General features: G+C 39.3%; 1 protein-coding gene across 3 annotated transcripts in view; it reads left to right on the forward strand.

Annotated features, from left to right (window-relative positions):
* Sphkap (SPHK1 interactor, AKAP domain containing) overlaps positions 1–17847 on the forward strand; it is a 147406-nt gene extending 129559 nt beyond the window's left edge. For 2 of the 3 annotated variants that reach the window (XM_057755652.1, XM_057755658.1), the window contains 5 exons: positions 2679–2864; positions 4603–4689; positions 6849–6901; positions 6989–7173; positions 14701–17847. In XM_057755652.1, coding sequence (XP_057611635.1) covers positions 2679–2864; positions 4603–4689; positions 6849–6901; positions 6989–7173; positions 14701–14844 — 655 coding nt within the window. In that variant the 3' untranslated portion in view covers positions 14845–17847. The remainder of the gene's footprint in view (positions 1–2678; positions 2865–4602; positions 4690–6848; positions 6902–6988; positions 7174–14700) is intronic. The other variant, XM_057755665.1, reaches the window with a different exon arrangement.
* Positions 17848–18418: the final 571 nt, after the last annotated feature.

Below are 18418 nucleotides of genomic sequence, written 5' to 3' on the forward strand. Positions count from 1 at the left end.
CAAATCACAATCCCAGAGAACCTAGACAACAATGAGGACGCTAAGAGAGACGTACATGGATCTAGTCTACATGGGAAGTAGAAAAAGACAAGATCACCTGAGTAAATTGGGAGCATGGGGACCTTGGGAGAGGAATTGAAGAGGAGGGGAGAGGCAGGGAGGAATGTAGTGCTCAATAAAAGCAATTAAAAAAGAGCAGCCTACCCCAACAGCAAAGTATAGATTTTTTTCAGAAGTACTTAAAACATTTTTCATGATGTATCATATGCTAAAAAGGAAGTCAATAAATTTAAAAGAATTTAGAACATAAGGAATATGTTCTCTGATCATGCTTAAATTAACTCTAAAGTTAATGATAAAGGATTTATACAAAATCTTCCACAATAATTAGACATCGTTATATTTAGAAATTAACAAATTATCTATTGCTTACAAAGAGAGTTAAACTCCAAATGAAAACTTATTAAAATTATTAAAATTTGTTAAAATTAAAACTTATTAAAATTTGTGATATGATGGCAACGCTTCTTAAGAAAAATGTCTATAATTTAAAATGTTTCTGATTTTCTTTTTTTAAATCAGAACAGTTTATTATCTGTGTACTAAGAGTCCATCGTTAAAAACTAAAAACGATCAGGACCAGTGCAAGAGTTCAGTGGGTCAAACCTGAGTTTGATTCCCAGGACCGACACAGCAGAGGGAGACCGACTCTTGTAGACTGTCCTCTGACCTTCACACCCACGTTGTGGCACAGGCTCACCCACACACTAGCATACACAAAGTAAACAAACAAATGCAAGCAAAATCTTTTAAAGGAGTATCAAATTAAATTTTTAAAAATTAGCTGAGAGTAAATCATCAAAATGGACCTGTGTTTCAGTGATTGTAAAAAGTCAAGGGAGACAATTAATAAAAAAAAAAAATCTTATACTGTTTTTACCTCAAAGACTGGTGAATATATGCACCTTTATGCATTTAACATTCAAATATAATATATGAGAAGTAAAAATGTCTGCTCTCATTTCTTCTTCCTAAGGGTTTCCTATGGTCATAACTGCATGGCATCAGCTGTTTGTTTAAACTGCTGCCTTCTACCTGTGCCGAGAGATTTCTACTTTCCATTTATGATGATGGCTTAAAATAAACACAGTCGGGTTATGTTAAAAGAAAAACTGACCTAAGGAAATCTCGTGACCGTGACACAGATGGTGCGTAGGCGTGTGAGATAAAAATCAGAACACTCGGCTTGTTTTCAACAAAGAGATTGGACAGTTGACTCTGACATGGCCACAGTCCTCCAAAGCTCCCATGGGAACGGAGGGGTCAGAATGGGGGCTGCCGGATGACATACATCTGCGCCCCACTTCTGTGTGTCATTCACCCATCAATAAGTGAGGCTCTATGCTTCTCCCGAAAGCAAACAAAGAGTAGCACTCTGGGAAATCATTACTGGTTCTGAATTCCCATTTTATGGCACAGATGTGAGGCTTGCTGTAAATAGAGCATGAAATTGAGATAAAATGTGCTGACAGACTTATTTGTTAACCTGGATATTCCATGTCAGACGCTAGGGCTCAGCTCCCTTTTTAGCAAGAAATATCCTGCAGTGAGTTTTTCTATAGTATAATAAGGAATTGGGCCCAAAATTGCTTTTCAACTGGGTGAATAAAAGAGGCCAGAACCTCTCCTCTGTTGCTGTATTTAGTTCATTCCTAAATTTTTTTTTTTTTTTTTTTTTTTTTTTGGAACTAAACACCATATCCTTGACCACATCATTCATTCTCTTTTACCCTGTTCAAATTTCAATATTGTGGTAAGGAAAGCCAGTCTTCTTTTTTTTTTATTAATTTTTTTTATTAATTAATTTATTTAATTATTAAAGATTTCTGCCTCTTCCCCGCCACCACCTCCCATTCCCTCCCCCTCCCCCAATCAAGTCTTCCTTCCTCCTCAGCCCAAAGAGCAAGCAGGTTTCTCTGCCCTGTGGGAGGTCCAAGGACCACCCACCTCCATCCAGGTCTATTAAGGTGAGCATCCAAACTACCTGGGCTCCCACAAAGCCATTACGTGCAATAGGATCAAGAACCCATTGCCATTGTTCTTCAGTTCTCAGTAGTCCTCATTGTCCATTATGTTCAGCGAGACCGGTTTTGTCCCATGCTTTTTCAGTCCCCGGCCAGCCAGTCTTCTTAAGGGGAGGACACACTAAAGACAGACATACCACGACACCATCCCTGTCCCCAGTGTTGTCAGAGGGCACTTGCTACCAGGCCTGAGCACATAAAGCAGAAGGCAAAACCCAACTCCCTCAAGTTTTCCTCTGACCTCCTCAGGTCCCTTGGCATGTGTGTACCATCACCCCCAACCCTGCCACACACACATAAATAAATATGATAAACACCACTATACCTTAATGATTCCTTTCAACCTACTTTAAAAATAAATAAAGCTGGTAAACAGTGATAAATGGAAGATACAAGAAAGCCAATGGAGTTTAGTTTCGAGAAGAAAAGGTGGTACCCAGCTTCAAAGGGAGCAACCACTAACAGTAAGATTCCACTAGATCCAACACCATGCCTGGTGTGTGGAGATGTAGGCTCACATGAGCCCAGTGTGGACTCTGAGAACAGCTCCATGTTGCACCTCCTCTCTTGATAATATTATCTTGATGTCTGCAGTGACAGCCTCAAGAACAGAGAGGAATCAGAAGCAGAAGTCTTGAAAGAAGCCAGACCCCCGGAAGAATCCCCCAACCCTCCGAGCAGCAGTGAGGAGAGTACAGGCAGCTGGTCCCAGCTGGCCAATGAGGACGACAACCCAGACGACACAAGTAGCTTTCTGCAGCTCAGTGAGCGGTCCATGAGGTACTTCTTCCTCCTTGTCTTGACTTCCTAATAAGTCAGCCTCAATCAAGATTCCAAAAATGTTTCTTATAGTTCAGTGCTAGGTATCCTTAATAGAAAAGCAAGAGAGAGAGAGAGAGAGAGAGAGAGAGAGAGAGAGAGAGAGAGAGAGAGAGAGAGAGAGAGAGAGAGAGAGAGAGAGAGAGAGGAGAGAGAGGAGAGAAGAGAGGAAAGTCCCCAAGTTGACCAAGTTTTGTCCTATCATGATTTGGGGGAAAAAATAAACTATCTTAATATCTAGTTACAGTTGAGGCTTGAGTTACCTTGGCTACGTTTAAAAGTTAACTGTGTTCTCTTTCTCAAAAGTCACAGCAAGTACATTCAGTGCTAAAAACTGTGTGTTTGTTTTAATGGAAGCTGGTGTTACAGTTTATCAAGTTGAGCTGTCTTTCTGATTTATTCATATTTCAGATGCAACATAGGTTGGGTTTACACAAAGCCAAGTGTCTCCACACTGTGTGGTGGGGTTCTCTCTGACCAATCCCTTCCCTTATCTTCGCTGCCCTCTGTATGGCTTCTGGAAAAGCTAGAAAGGAGCATCTGGCTGTAACTGCTAAAGTGATCTTTGGTGTCCAAAGTCTTTTGACCCCATTTAGATCACAGTCTGTCCAAAGAGGCCTGCTGCCAAGTGAGATTGAAACACCTGGGTATAGATAAAGGATCTTCCAAGTTCTGGCAGGGCAGTACAACCTAAGATTTAGGAATATTTTACATTAAGGAAGTGGTCTCAAACTTCAAATGTTTCCACAAAATGTTGGAAAACAGATTTAAAAAATGATAACTTCAATCTTTGGACACTGACTGACAGATTTGAGGCTGTAACTTTCTCCTTTAGTTTTGCCGAAAACTCCAGACAAGAGCGTTCAGGTGGAGAGAGCCTTCTTGGTGACTCATATAATTCCTGAAAGAACAAAGCTGCATTACATGACACACTAGAAGTTACTACTGCAAAACCTGGCTTGGGAAAGATGTTTCTGGAAAATACAGAATGTGTGAGGAGATTCAGTGAGTTTGGTAAAAATTGGATAGGTTCTATTTTGCAAGTACTAAAAATTGTCTCAATGGTACTACATTTCAGAGAGTTTATTCCAGGCTCCTAAGTAAACCATATGTTGATTATGCAACTTATAATAGTGATATTATATGTGATATTCTTCTCTGAGACACAGATGTCACATGTTACTCATTTACTCATTGTTGAGGTGCAAAAACCTTACTCAACTTTGTATGTAAATTCTATATTCCTCGGGGGAAACAAGAAATCAAATGTATGTTCTATGAAATCCTATAAAATACCCTAAGAAAAATATCCTCCATATAACAAAGGGAGACTGTGGCTTCTTGCCTTCTTTCTAGATACAAGGAGAAGACAGATAAGCATCAGGGTGTTTTTAATAGCCAAATTTTCAGAAGTATATTCAACTGAATAAGAATGCCCAATCTTATTGTCTTCTTGATGAATACCCTCTTTCTTTATCACTACAGAAATTATAAGTCACTATCAATATTACTATCATAAGCACATTTGGCTTCTACCTTACATCTTTCTTTAATTTATTCAAACATCGATACCAATGTAGAAGGTCAGACACAAATCAATTGCACCCTCAAGAACAATGAAGGGCCCCTTTCTGCAATGGAACATCAGTGTGGCCAAGGGTGGCGACAGGCATTAATATGTAAACTTTTGCTTTGTCAGCAATGGCAACAGTAGTGCCACTAGCAGTCTTGGCATTATGGACCTGGACATTTATCAGGAAAGCATACCATCTTCTCCCATGATTAAGTAAGTAGCCATGTGATTCAGTGACTGGCAGCACCACTCCAATTCCATCTGGCAATCCATCGTGGTCATGAAGGTTGTGCCCAGCCACCAACTCATTATGTCTGTGCCTCTGTGGTTCCATGTCGCTGGAGGACTGAGACCTAGAATAGGCCCCAACCCCATCACTGTCTGCTTTATTGGTTTCAAACATGTCTCTTAAAAAATAGCCATTGCAGATAAAGGTTACCGACATAATCAGAAAGATATATCATCTTACCTATTTTGATTTACAGAAACAACAAGCAAAAAAATCCATTCAAATTGTGCCATGCCTCCCTCAGAAGACTATTCAGTAACCTTTGCTAGAAAACAGTCATTTCAGTAACCTTGGTTATGAGTGGCTTTTCTTTTGCTTGTGGACAACGGGGGATTAATGATATGGAATGTATCTAATGCCAATGGTTGCCATGAGAGAGATGTAGTAACTCTGCTCTCTCAGAGAAGTGTTTGGAGATGAATAAGACTACATGAAATGATGCAGACCAGGAGGGCAACCTGAAGTCATAACTACTGCTTGAATTTGTGATTATTCTGGAAAATTAACTCAGTTTTATGCTAATTTTTGGTCATGATGACTTAGAATATAATTTGGGTATTCAGGACTGATAAAACCGCATTGCCCTAATGCTGATTCCTAACGTATTTCCCTCTGGCTAGCTACAGATTCACACTTTATTCACCAATGAATGCGTGTGTTCTTTGGTAACTGGAGGTTGCCACAACCCTTTATTGTTTTAATTACTCACAAGCAAACACAAACACGCACATGTTCTTTTTTTTTTAGGAGAACTGAAAACAAATTCAGCAAAAATTATTTTATGACAGATTAATTTTTCTCTTCCGGGAAACATTTGCTTACCATGTTCTCCATCTTTCTTTTTAATATGAAACTGTAACTCCAGGAAAAGCTTGCATTGAGAGAAAGTCAAGATCACCTCCATCCCTACCCAGAAGCCCATCATTGCATAATATCAGAAATTGCATCTGTCCTTTGCAAGGTCATTCATGCTGCTTGCAGAGAGATTGGTCAGTGGCTCTGTGCCCTTACAAAATTGACATTCCTGGAAATAGTTAGGTATAAATGGAAGAATAGCTATTCTCTCTCTCTCTCTCTCTCTCTCTCTCTCTCTCTCTCTCTCTCTCTCTCTCACGCACACACACACAAAGTGAAGTTTACCTCACTAATGGAACTTATCCATAGAATGGAATGCATGAGACAGGTTTTAGCAGCATCAGAGAATATAAGAAAATCTATCACCAAAAGACACATTTAAAAAAAAAAATCTTATTCCAAATTTCTAGAAACTAGAAAAATATATGACTTCTTCAGGCTTTCCAAAAAGGTCACTTCTTTTCAGCTACTGAGATAAGTGGCCTTATTTCAGGAGACTTTACGGGGTCTCCCCACTACACACAGGGCTCTATAACAAGTACACACTATGCAGAAAACCTCCAATATTAAACATGACAATGGATAAAGAGAGGCTTGGCTTAGTTATGAGACACTAATTGTAAAACATCTCCAGTCTGCTCTACCTCTACCAAAAAAAAAAAAATGGAAAAAGAGTAATGACTCTATTATTGAGACATTCTGTTTCTATCTCTGTTTCCCAGTTTGTTGATTGTCCTTATTCCAGCACACAGAACAATATGCTTGTAAAAACTATTTCCCTAATTTAAAATTCAAATGTACATCATTGTCACAGTATACAGAAGCATACTATGGCAAAAAATGAAAATGTGGTCCATTGAGAGACAGGAAAAAGGCAAAAGGATAAGTCTCTAAATTACAGCCAGTTACTTCAAAGCTCTATCTGTTTGACCCTGCGGAGGTTCATGGAAAGGGAGTTGAAAAGAAATGAAAAAGGTAACCCTCAGACTCTCCCCCACTGACTGTCCTAACGCATGCCATTCGAGATACAGAACACTGCTCTTTGGTGGTAGGGAACACTGGTGGCAGTCCCAGCTGTCGTTTGTAACACCCACATGGTTCTACTTTGTTCTGTAAAAGCCCTAAGAATGCATTACAGAAGTTTCTAGAAAGACCCATCACCTCATCTTCCATTACAGCTTCTCCTTCCAAAGCATTACCAATCATATACTGTTGTTTTCTCCCAAAGTGAATTAGTAGAAGAAAAGGAGATTATTAAAGAACAATCAGAAAGCATCAAGGGTAAGCCATGTTCTCATCCTTTTGACACACAATTGCCTGGAGTGACGCTTCGGAAAGCAGAGTGACGTTGTGGTTGTGTCTGTGCAGAACATGCCTCTGGTCTGCCAGGGAGAGCAGCCAGCCCCCAGAGGAGCCTTCTGGTGATCAACTTTGACCTGGAACCAGAGTGTCCTGATGCTGAACTCCGAGCCACTCTGCAGTGGATTGCTGCCTCTGAGCTCGGGATCCCCACCATCTACTTTAAGAAATCTCAGGAAAGCAGAATTGAAAAGGTACCATGTGCTGTGTCTGGGTCGGCTAACAATACAGTTTTGTGCTTTTTATCTCAGCTGGAAACCCATTTAATTGTCCATTTAATCCATATGAACTTGGAGCGTTTAATCTTGAGTTCTTTTAACCGAAAACACCTTGTGAAGACTTCAAGTCGCCAGCTGAGGTGACACATTCATATCACTGCTTCAGCGACTTTCTGTTTCTTAAATAGTTGGCGATAAAGGGAAACAGAACTGAGCAGACAAGTGCTTTTTCCAGGTTTTTAAACTACTTTTTTATATCCCTAAACTCTATTTTTGGTTGAAAACACACTCTTGAGTAAATCCTTATTAAAATGTGTCTCTCTTGGTTAAATAGCATTAAGGGTTTCAATTTTCAGTTTTGTTTTGTTTTTTAATATGCAATTGTTCTCCAGTGTTCAGGGCCCAAATCCAGCATCCTATGATAAAACTCTCAACTTCTTGCCCATTCACTTGGAAATTAAACCAGTTTCAAAATCTCTGTAATCCTACCCAGACAATCTGATCAGCTGCTGGAGAGCTCATTCCTGACACCCTCTCCTACTTCCACCTCTACAACCAGCAATTTCTTCTTTTTAGGTTCAAGTCCACCCAACGCAGGCAACCTTGTAAACTGTCCTTTCTTTGTTGGCAAAGTGATGCAGAGATCACGAGTTCAGTCTTTCACTCCTAGCCTGCCCAGTACAGTGGATGGACTAAAAGAGCATAATCCACAAGCACATTGGACTTCTGCCATGTTGTGCTCAGTCTTATGGGAGGGAACCAAGAATGTTCTCAGGAAGGCAATGCTTCCAGGTTCACATATGCAAATAGAGACTGTGCTTTAGACTCCCAGCCATCCCATGACAAATAATCACACAGAAACTATATTATTTAAAACACTGTTTGCCAATGGCTCAAGTGTATTCCTAGATAGCTCTTATATCTTAAATTAACCCATTTCTATTAATCTGTGTATCACCATGAGACTGTGCCTATCAGTAAAGTTCTGGTGTCTTTCTCCTTTGGCAGCTACATGGCATCTCCCTGACTCTGCCTTCTTTCCTCCTCTATCTGTGCTTAGATTTCCCGTTGCTATATTTTTCCCTGCCATAAGTCAAAGCACTTCTTTATTAACCAATGGTAATAAAACATATTCACAGCATGCAGAGGGGAATCCCACATCACACATAAAGGTTTGCTTTTGTATCTCCAGCAATTACCTGAACAAAAGCATGACCTGGTGCATTTTTAGGTGGTATGTTAAACAGATTTTAATTTAATCTAACTCCTTACAGGGGCAGTCATTTTTCATGCATGTATATCTAATAAATTCTCATTATTGAAAGAGCAGGGATGTACATGTAAATATGTAATGAATACGTAATATGTAAACTAAATGCTAACTTGGTATTTGTTTACAGCTACCAGGTTTTCAATTTTAAAGTGAAAGCCTGCCTTTGTTTATGTTTCTGAGAAGATAGAGCTTTCTCTCCTGTTATCAGGAAAAACACTGGATGATCTTTCATGCATGCATGTCAACCAGCTTAAGGGACTCAAATCTTAATGATGCAGTCTGAAGGACTCAAATTTCCAGGTTTTGTTCAGAGTCAATGAAGGCTCTCTGCACAGAATAACTTTGATATAAATGGACATCGTCCTTGGTTATCTATGACTGGATTGGTTAAATAAAGAAAACTTACATAACACTTAGATGTTCTTTCTTCACTAACCAGGTCTGAGGCTCAATTCTATTTGTTTGTAATTAGCCAGGTAATTGAGTAGTCATTTTTAAGAGTGTGGGAAAGAGAGCAGTAGAGAGCGTGCAAAATCAGCAACATTTCTTTACTTCCTCATTTTCTCAGAGAAAAGAAATTCTAAGTTCAGAGGATGGCATCTTCCTACTGTCACTGAATACCATGGACATCCACAAACAAATACCCTACATCTTTTTGTTGTTGTTTTCTGTTTGTTTGAGACAAGGTGTTGTCTCATCCAAAGTGACCTTGGATTCTCTGTGAAGTAGGTGATGACCTTGAACCTATTTTATTTTTAGTTGTGTGAGAATATTGAGGAGGGGTGTGGTTACATATGCATGGGAATTCAAGTGTCCCTGAAGGTCAGAAGAGAGTATCTGACCCCCTGGAGTTACAGACTTTTGTGAGCTGTCCAATCTGGGTGCTAGTTATAGAACTTGGGTCTTCTACAAGAGCAGTATGTGCTCTTAACTGCTGGTCCACCTCTCCAGAAGCAACTGAATGTCTGACCTTCATGCCTCAATCTCTCATGTTCTGATTTGTGTTGTTCTGGGAATTGAATCCCGGGTTTCATGTATGTTGTTAGGTAAACACTCTAACAACTGAACTACATCCTCAGCCCAAAATCCTGACCTTTATTTCTGGGAATCATGATTTAATTTTCTCAACAATTAATATAGTCAATATGTGTTGACCAAAGTTTTCTGTCCTGCCCAGTCCTGCAGCAGTTAAGTCCCAAAGAATCACACTATAACTAATATAGACTGATTAGTTATAAACTTATTGTTCGATTAGCTCAGGCTTCTTATTAACTAATTCTTATAACTTACATTAGCCTATAATTCTTGTCTGAGTTAGCCACGTGGCTTTGTACCTTTATCGACGAGGCAGCCACATCTTGTGTCCTCTGTGTCTGGGTAACAACTGCAGACTTAAACTTCCCTCTTTCCAGAATTCTCGTGGCCCTGCCTCTACTTCCTGTCTGGTTGCCCCACCTATGCTTCCTGCCTGGCTACTGGTCAATCAACATTTTATTAAAAATAATACAAGTGACAGGATAAAAAAACCATTGTTCCACAGCAAATATGCATCTATTTATAATGGTCTCAGCTTAGTAAACTTCCAGCTTTGTAAAAACAGAGGCATGTAGTAAAGGGGAGGAGACCAGCATGAACACTAGAGCAACTCATCTTTCCCAAGATGCCTTGAAAACTTGGCCTTGAATCTGAAAGACACTTAAGGACAATAAAAACTGAATCCCACAAAAGGCAAATTCCAAGTACTCCAGATGCCCAGTGTGTATTGTAGGTTCTAGTGACTCATGGTGCCTTTATTTCCCAGCCTTCCCCCTTCATTTGTATTTTATTTAATCATTAGAAGGTTGCATTGTCCTTGAAGGTCATACATTCAAAATCATCCATCAAACATTCCTAGAGTAACCTCACCAAGCTGGGTTCTGTTCTAAGCTCCACATCCCAGGCTACAAAAGAAAACAGTGCTCCTAGTATCTTGGAGCTTGCATTTCAGTTCAGGAAGAAACACCATCTGTCTCTAGAGCACACGGAGAGGTCACAGTGTTTAAACAGCCACATGGAGATAGCGCAAAGTTGATTCTAAATAAGCAAACCAAAGTGCATCTGCAAAGTTGCTATCTAAACCATACCCATGAGATAAAGGGGAACAAAACAGAATCAGCTGGAAGACACATTCACAACTCAAATCCCTATGTTCCTTCTAGTCATTAAAAAAACCACTAACGCCTAGGAACTTTTCAGGGGAACACTCCTGATACCTCTGACACCTCATAACCTAAAACAGTTCACAAACTTAGGTCTCTACAACCTTGGAATCAGATCAATTTAATTCAGTTAGCTGACCAAAATAACAATAAATAATAAATAAACTGTCATTACCATAATTATTAAAAACATTTTTAAACGAGCTACTTGTCAGGGTTTATTGGGGTTTTTTATTTGGGAGTTTGCTTTTCAGCTTTGTTTTCTGTAAAAACTCAGTGAGCTTCTGAAATCTGAGCTAAGCCATGGCCTGGCATGTAGTAAACATGGCATACTGCTCATCTTTAAACCTGCAGTGAGAATCGTGTCCTTTTTTTGGAAGTAGTATGCAAAAAGGATCATTAAGAAAGAGGAAATAGATAGACCCTTGCCTTCCAATGGAGGGAGAGTCAGAGCAGAAAGGGCGTCCCCTCTAATTTCTTATTCTATTCTACGATGAAAGCTGTGGAGAGAGAACAAGAGGAAAGACTGATGATCCTGACTTCTGAAAAAACACAGGAACAAACTCTAGTTAAAGTATCAGTTGTAAGCAAAGGAATAACAAAGAAAAGAAAATGGTGTACAAGTTAGATCCTAAGGGTTTTAATTAGCAAACAGAATAGACTTTCTTGCGTTAATCCTTTCATCAGAAATATCCAATAGAGGAGTGTTAGGGTCACCCCAGAAAGTCTTGCAAACCCAGAGCCTTACCTGTTAGTTCAGAATTTCCACTGGAGGTAAAACCCAAATCCCAGGTCCTGGTGAAAGTCTAGAATTCCAGGATCCAGCCCAACTTAAGACTCGTGTTTTACAGGTCATAACCTCAGGGACAAAGTAGGGGTCGACTCACTCTTGCTTAATAAAATCTAATTTGTGTCTTGGAATAAAAGACAGTGCATTGAAGGTATCTTTAAAAAAAAATCCTGTAATTCTACCATGGACTGTAAACAATCGAATCTACAGAATGTACCTGGGACTACGAAGGTCTGTTCTGGACTGTGGTGCTTTTCTCCAGGTGTGTCTGCTCGTGATAAACTGTCACAGAATGCAGATGCTCTCGAGTTTCCTAAGACACAGCTTCTGGAAAAAAAAAGAAAAAAAAAAAGTCTAAAGTCTTCCATAGTCTACAGGAAAAGAACCAAATTATTGCTGATTCAGTACAGAAATGTTTATTTGTTAGTGGAGCAGGCTAAAAGTCCAAATCCCCGATATACTAAAGCCGATCATGACCATAGCATGAGGAGGCTTAATGAAAGCTCTAGGGTCAATTACTAAGTAGAATGTAGTCCTAAAAACAGAACAATAAACTGGACCTGATGGGGCTAGCTCATAAATGCCAGCCACTGGGGAGTCTAAGCCATGAGAACTACAAATTCAAGTTCAGCCTGGGTCGAAGAGTTCATGGTGACCTTGAGCAATTTAGTAAGTCCTTGTCTCAAAACACAAAATTGAAAGACGGTTGAAGATACAGCTTATGGGAGAGCTCTTAACTAGCACGCGCAGCATCCTGAATTATATCCTAAGTTCCATGGGGTGGGGGCGGGAGAACCTGCAATACTAGGATAGAAACGCCCTCTCTGTCTATTCACAACCTTGATACACGTTTACTATTTTTTATGGAGGAAACACAAGACATTCATGCTCATCAGCTCCACACATGTTTCAAGGCTTCAGGACTCGATCAGGTGCTGCATTAGTAGGATCAGATCATCTTTCTAGAGATGCCTAGTGAAGAAGCATGCTGGCACACTTTTATGATCCTTGTACCCGGAAGGCTGAAACCAAGAGGACCACTATCAATATGAGGTCATCCTGGCCTGCATAAGCAAATTCTAGGATAGCCAGGGCTCCATAAGAAGATCCTGTCTCAGAAACAAAAGCAAACACTGAAAGCAAAACAACCAAAGAGGTCTAATGGGATCCAAACTGACCTTAGAAATCAGCAGACACATTCTAGCTAATGGCCATTACTCAACTACTAGCTGAGTAGCCTAACTCTGGTACACTTTAACCATGTCAGGTCATTCCTTGGCATTTTTTGGTTCTCACCACTATGAAAGTTCCTTTTTCTAAGGTCATGGTAGATGGAAAGGAGCTGAAATCTGACTTCTAGGAAGATTTGAGGCATAGAGGCTTCTGCAAAGAGTATATTCCTCAGAGTCCTCCCTTATGCTGTGATTCGGAGACATAAGTGGGAGGGTAGTGACAGAGTAAACTGAGGTTTACAGAAAGGAGCTGTGCCAAATTCAATGTATGTTGGCTTTTTTCTGACTTGACATAATGTGTGAAGAAAAAAGATGTACCCTTAATAAACAATCTTGGCCAAAGGTTTTGTGTGATCCTTCAGGGAAATCCTGAGCAAGAAGACAATGGCTTATGTCAGCATCTCTCAGAGACTTCTCAGAAGCTTAATGTCCAGGCTTAGACATCTGTCCGTCCCTCAGATTTCCAGTAAGAGCTAAGGAAGCTTAATTAATTGAAATATATGGATTCCCTAGCCTCCTTCACCCCCTTTACTCACATTAATTCTCTAAAGCCTCCTGTTTGCACTCTTGTTCCATTCAAAACACGACTGGAGCTGATATACACACTAAGATGTAAGTAACAGCTCTCAAAGCCATTCTCCCGGGTCTCCATCAACCAGCCACCTCCCTTCCACCATTCATTTCTCAGGGCATCTGCATTGTAAACAAAGCCTTCCTATGAAGGGTTCACATCTGTCCCCAAGGGTCAGCATCAGGCAGAGAAGAAACCCAACAGGATGGAGTGGCATCCCAGACAACTAGTGATTTCTCTAAAAGTACAGCAAAGACTCATGCAGCCAAATAAGCTGGACTCCCATTGCTGTTGTCGTGAGTAATGGGATGAGGTCATGAACATCCCACCTCAGTGACATGAGCACTGCTCTCAGTTACTATGTGAGGGAAGAGAAGCCCTGTGGCCATCTTCTTTGTAGAAACTTGTGGCTGTCATCTCCCACTCCAAAATCCATGACCTCCAACCATCTTCATAAAGTTTCATTTCAGTAGAGAATTATTGAGCATCCATTACATAGGTTTGCATGTTTGGTTTTTGAATTATATGTATACAAATATGCTACCTAAAACAAAAGAATCCTTTCAGTAGTGGGCTTATCCTCAATGATATTTGATGTCTACCCATATTTCTTGAGAAGTTGCAATGTATTTGACTCCATTTGGCCTAATATACTATCTGTCATTCAGCAAATATTAATTGATTCTCTCTTTACTACAGGCAAAGGGTAGAAAACCATGACCGAGATAGTGCCCTACTCTAGGGAGAGAAATAGCCATAATACAATGAACATCTGCCTCCTTTTTCAAGAACCTAAGACTCTTTGACAGTATTTGTTTCCAGATATTTAAAGTATTTCATTTTCCAGCCTATGAAGATTGATTATTTAGACTCTATCAGAGAAAATCCTAAGCCCCTCATTCATTTACATTCTAGAATTTTCTGTTATGACCAACTGAAACTGGTACTAATACTATGTGACAAATCTATGAAGTGTCCTTGTTTTCCTGTAACTATTGCTATAGAGAAACATCTTGATGATTAATCTTAGCATGGGGAGGGAAAGGTGTCTATCATTATTGAATGTGGAAGCATTGGGTGAACCAGAAATTTGGTACTCAATTTATTTTCCTTAATGCACATATTTGCTGATGCAAAAAGTCTAACCCAGATTTAAAAAAAAAATACTGAACCTGAAAAAACACTAGCTACCTAAAATATTGCCTCTTAGAGGAATTGTCCTTGTTCTGCCCAGTCCTCCACTATGAATAGAACTGCAAATTGGGAGGAATTCATTATCTGAAATGTCTAAAAGGGAAACAAACTATCTTTGAAAATGTCCGCTGAGAGTAAAGATGCTGAAACACAGACTCGGAGCCCCAGTCTTTGGAAGGTTTGCACCATGAGATGCTGGTCAGGACAGTACAATATGTGAGTCCTAACTCTGTGTCTTCTTTTAGTTTCTAGAAGTTGTGAAGCTTGTTCATCAGAAGTCCTGGAAGGTGGGGGATATATTTCATGCAGTTGTCCAGTACTGCAAAATGCACGCGGAGAAGAAAGAGGGGACCCCGAGTCTCTTTGACTGGCTCCTGGAACTAGGATAAGTCAGCTACACCCCGCAAAGACTTTCCTTCCTCTAGCCCAGCTTAGGTTACAGTGGTTTGCGCTAAATGCTCTGAACTTTCTCAATACACTGCATCCCATTAACAGAACTATTTAAAAGCCTGCTCCACAACCATGGACAAGGAATAAGTCCGAGAGAATGTGAAATACAAGTCTGTGCCAAACAATTTCACCACAGGCTTGTCCAAAAGAGCTTGAATGAGAATGGTTTCAAAGAGAGATACTTTAGTGGGGCCCAAATAGGAAAGTCTATAACAAGTCCCTTCTCTAGAAAAGCTACACCCGCATATATGTTACAATATAGAGTGATCTGTAATGTCTCCAGCTATGTGAATCAAAAAGAAACAAAGTCATTGGATCACAAAAAATTCTACAAATTATTCTAAAACCTTCATTGCACTTTGCTTAGCAGGTACATGGGTTGTTCACCCCAGGAAATACTTGGGATATAGTTGCAATTTTCCATGCCTTTATATAAAAGATTTCAATTCTCAGATGAGTATCAGTGAGTACTAACATTCTTGCAACAGTGTTAGCAGCATCCATGGGAAGTGATTTCATTTCATTTCATTGCAGTGGCTGATAAGTATTGCCCCTCCTCCCAATCACCCCTGAGCTCCTCAGAAGACTACTGTCATTCAAGCTCAAGGTCGCCTTCTTTCTATCACTACATTTATGACTTGAGTAAAAATCATTATGGAATTCTTGCCTAAAGACAAGATTTTAAAAGTAAACAATAAAATAAATAATAGTCTTTTGAGATAAAGTAAGCTTGTGTATTGAGTTATATGAGAAAAAACATTTTGTTTTATTGTAAATTATGAAGAGACTATATCTAAATAATATATTGAGTTGTCTTGGAGCTTCATAAACCATGAAGAGATTGTTGTCTCAAGTTGTAGAGTATCATGAAGCTTGTTGGCTGATTGTAGGGTGAATGTGTTACCATCTGTATAACTGACATGCTTCTCCAAAGACATTTGCAATGATAGATGCAGGGTAATGGCCTTGTGCTTAGCAGGGCCAGTCAGGAATGCAGACTTCCAGGCTGGGTGATATTGACACTAAATTAGACAAATAGAAGCATTTGTCACATGTTTTAAAATTTCATAGCAGAGATATACTTCTTTGAAAACACAAAGTATCCATAGGACCCTAAAGGTTTTCTTCCCTTTCCAACTAAATATACTACACTCATTTTTATTTTCTCAATCAGAAAGATGGTTAGTATATATCTTCTAAAAGAGTATGCTTTTACTCTATTTTTAAAGCTTACAGAATACCTTTAAATGTGAGTCAGTCCCATGTTAACCTTTCTGCCCTATCAATTGCATCCTAAGAATCCAAGAAAGCTTGCTGAAAAGCCATAGCCCTCCCTCGTCCCCATGGCAGGAATCTTTTTTCAGACCTCAGTGGGCATTTATCATGCAGATGGTCCAGGTTTAGGTGTATGTTTGATCTGATGCATAACCAGGTTTTGAAACCCAGCTATCATCTCAAACTGAACTGTGCTTCTCTGTGCTAATACATGGGAAATGATATTTTTATTGTTCAAAGAATCCTAAAATATTGTGTGTAAATTCTTGTTGTGCTCCAATAAATGTTTACTTACCCTCCAAAGCACAAATACTGGATGTAACCATGTGTTGTACCTAATGTTGCAAATTTATCAAATAATTGCAAATGTATCAATAAATTTCTGTTGCAAAATTGTTGTTCAGTCTTTTCTCCTGAACTCCTGGACCTAGAGCTTTAAGAAATTTATCTAAAAGAATAAAACAATCATACTGTGAGTAGATAAAGGCAGGTATGCTACTCAGATAAGTTTTTCTGTCTTGATTTCAATTTTTGATAAAGTAAATATTTAAGACAATCTGTTAGTGTAGGGAATAGTCATTGTAAATCATTGTTCGTCAACCTTGGACCTGTACACATTTGAAACATGATAGGTTTTTGCTGTAGGGTATTGTCTTGGACATTGTAGGGTGTTTGGTTGCATCTTGGTCTCTTCCAATTAGATAATAAAAATTGCCTCAATCAATCAAGAATGCTTCCCAACATTGCCAAATGACTATCAGGGTACAAAGTTAAGGCTGACTGGGGACCAACAAGGGGAATGAATGAAGAGAAGAAGGTTGGGAGCCCCAGTGAGTAACAGCAAGAGGACCCGAATCCTCTGGGGTTCTTAGTAAGGACCAAAAAATAAAGCATCCCCTATCCACAACTCCTGAGGACAGCCTTTAAACAAAATCTTGGGGACCAGAGAAAGACATATAAAACCAGCATGGAGTCTATCACACAAGTAAATAAGAGGAATTCATCAAAGTTATAGAAAAATGTATCAGTGCTTTTTGAATTGAAGGAAATTGCTCAAGTATATCCAAATTAAACAGTGAAAGTCACAGACAGTTAACTAGCAAAAGAACAGAGCCATGCACATGCTTAGACCATCAAGAATTCTCCTGTCAGCTAGAGGATGTCATCAGATTAAAAAAACCCTAGTCACTCTCATGGGTAGACATTAGTTGAAATGATTATTGAGGGATGAGTAGCTAATTCATTAGTGAAGACTCCTAACCATCAACTTTTTCAGCAGTCGGGCTAAAGGCAGTTTTCTTTAATAAAGAGGAATGAGCAGGCTAGAGAGGGAGACACTTAAGCATCTAAGCATCATGACCAGAGCATAGATCATAGAATATTTTATCCCATCAGACAACTGAAAGGAGGAAACCAGGCAACAGTGTAGGTGCCCACGTTTAACAGAAGTTCAAATAAGAGCTATGTTATTCCAGGTGAACAGTAGGTACTTTGGCTAATCATTTATGATAGAAAAAATATGAATTTATAGGGTCTCTCTCTGGTCCTGTTGGAGGTATAAAACTGGATATAGGAGCTCCTAAGAATTTTATTTGAATCATATGAAGAAGGTTGATTTCTGGCAGTAAATTTCATTCAAGGACACAAATGTTTAGGAGGATCTCTGATTGTGGCTATTGTTTAACTCCAAGAGGCTTGGACTAAGATAATACTATTGGTATCAAATACTAAATAAATGTTATTGATGAAATCATTATGTTTGAGAATTTTTGGCATCTGATAGCTTTTTCCATAGAGTAGGACCATGTCATCTCATCTAATAAACATCCTCTTAGTGTCTGTGGAGCATCAGACATTATGCAAGGTAGTTAGAACAAAAATCACACCTAGAAACTCTCAGACCACAAAAGAAACAGACATGTCACTCTCATAAAACATTGTAACCCTTGTTAGGTAATTCTCTGTTGACTAACAATTGAGAGATCAGTAGCAGGAAGCATTTATTGCTGCCAGGTGAAAGAACCTGGACCAATCCAAGGAGAAAACATGGAAGCTTAGATTTTTAGGTTTGAGAGAAGACATTTAAAAAATAAAGGCATAAAGCAATACTGTTCAATAAAAGAACTTCTGGAACTATCACAATCCCTGACTTCAAACTCTAATACAGAGCTACGTGCTGAAAACAGCCTGGTATTGGCATAAAAACAGACAGGAGGACCAGTGGAACCAAATTGAAGA

Source organism: Chionomys nivalis, chromosome 2 (genome assembly GCF_950005125.1).
Source record: "Chionomys nivalis chromosome 2, mChiNiv1.1, whole genome shotgun sequence".
Classification (NCBI taxonomy): domain Eukaryota; kingdom Metazoa; phylum Chordata; class Mammalia; order Rodentia; family Cricetidae; genus Chionomys; species Chionomys nivalis.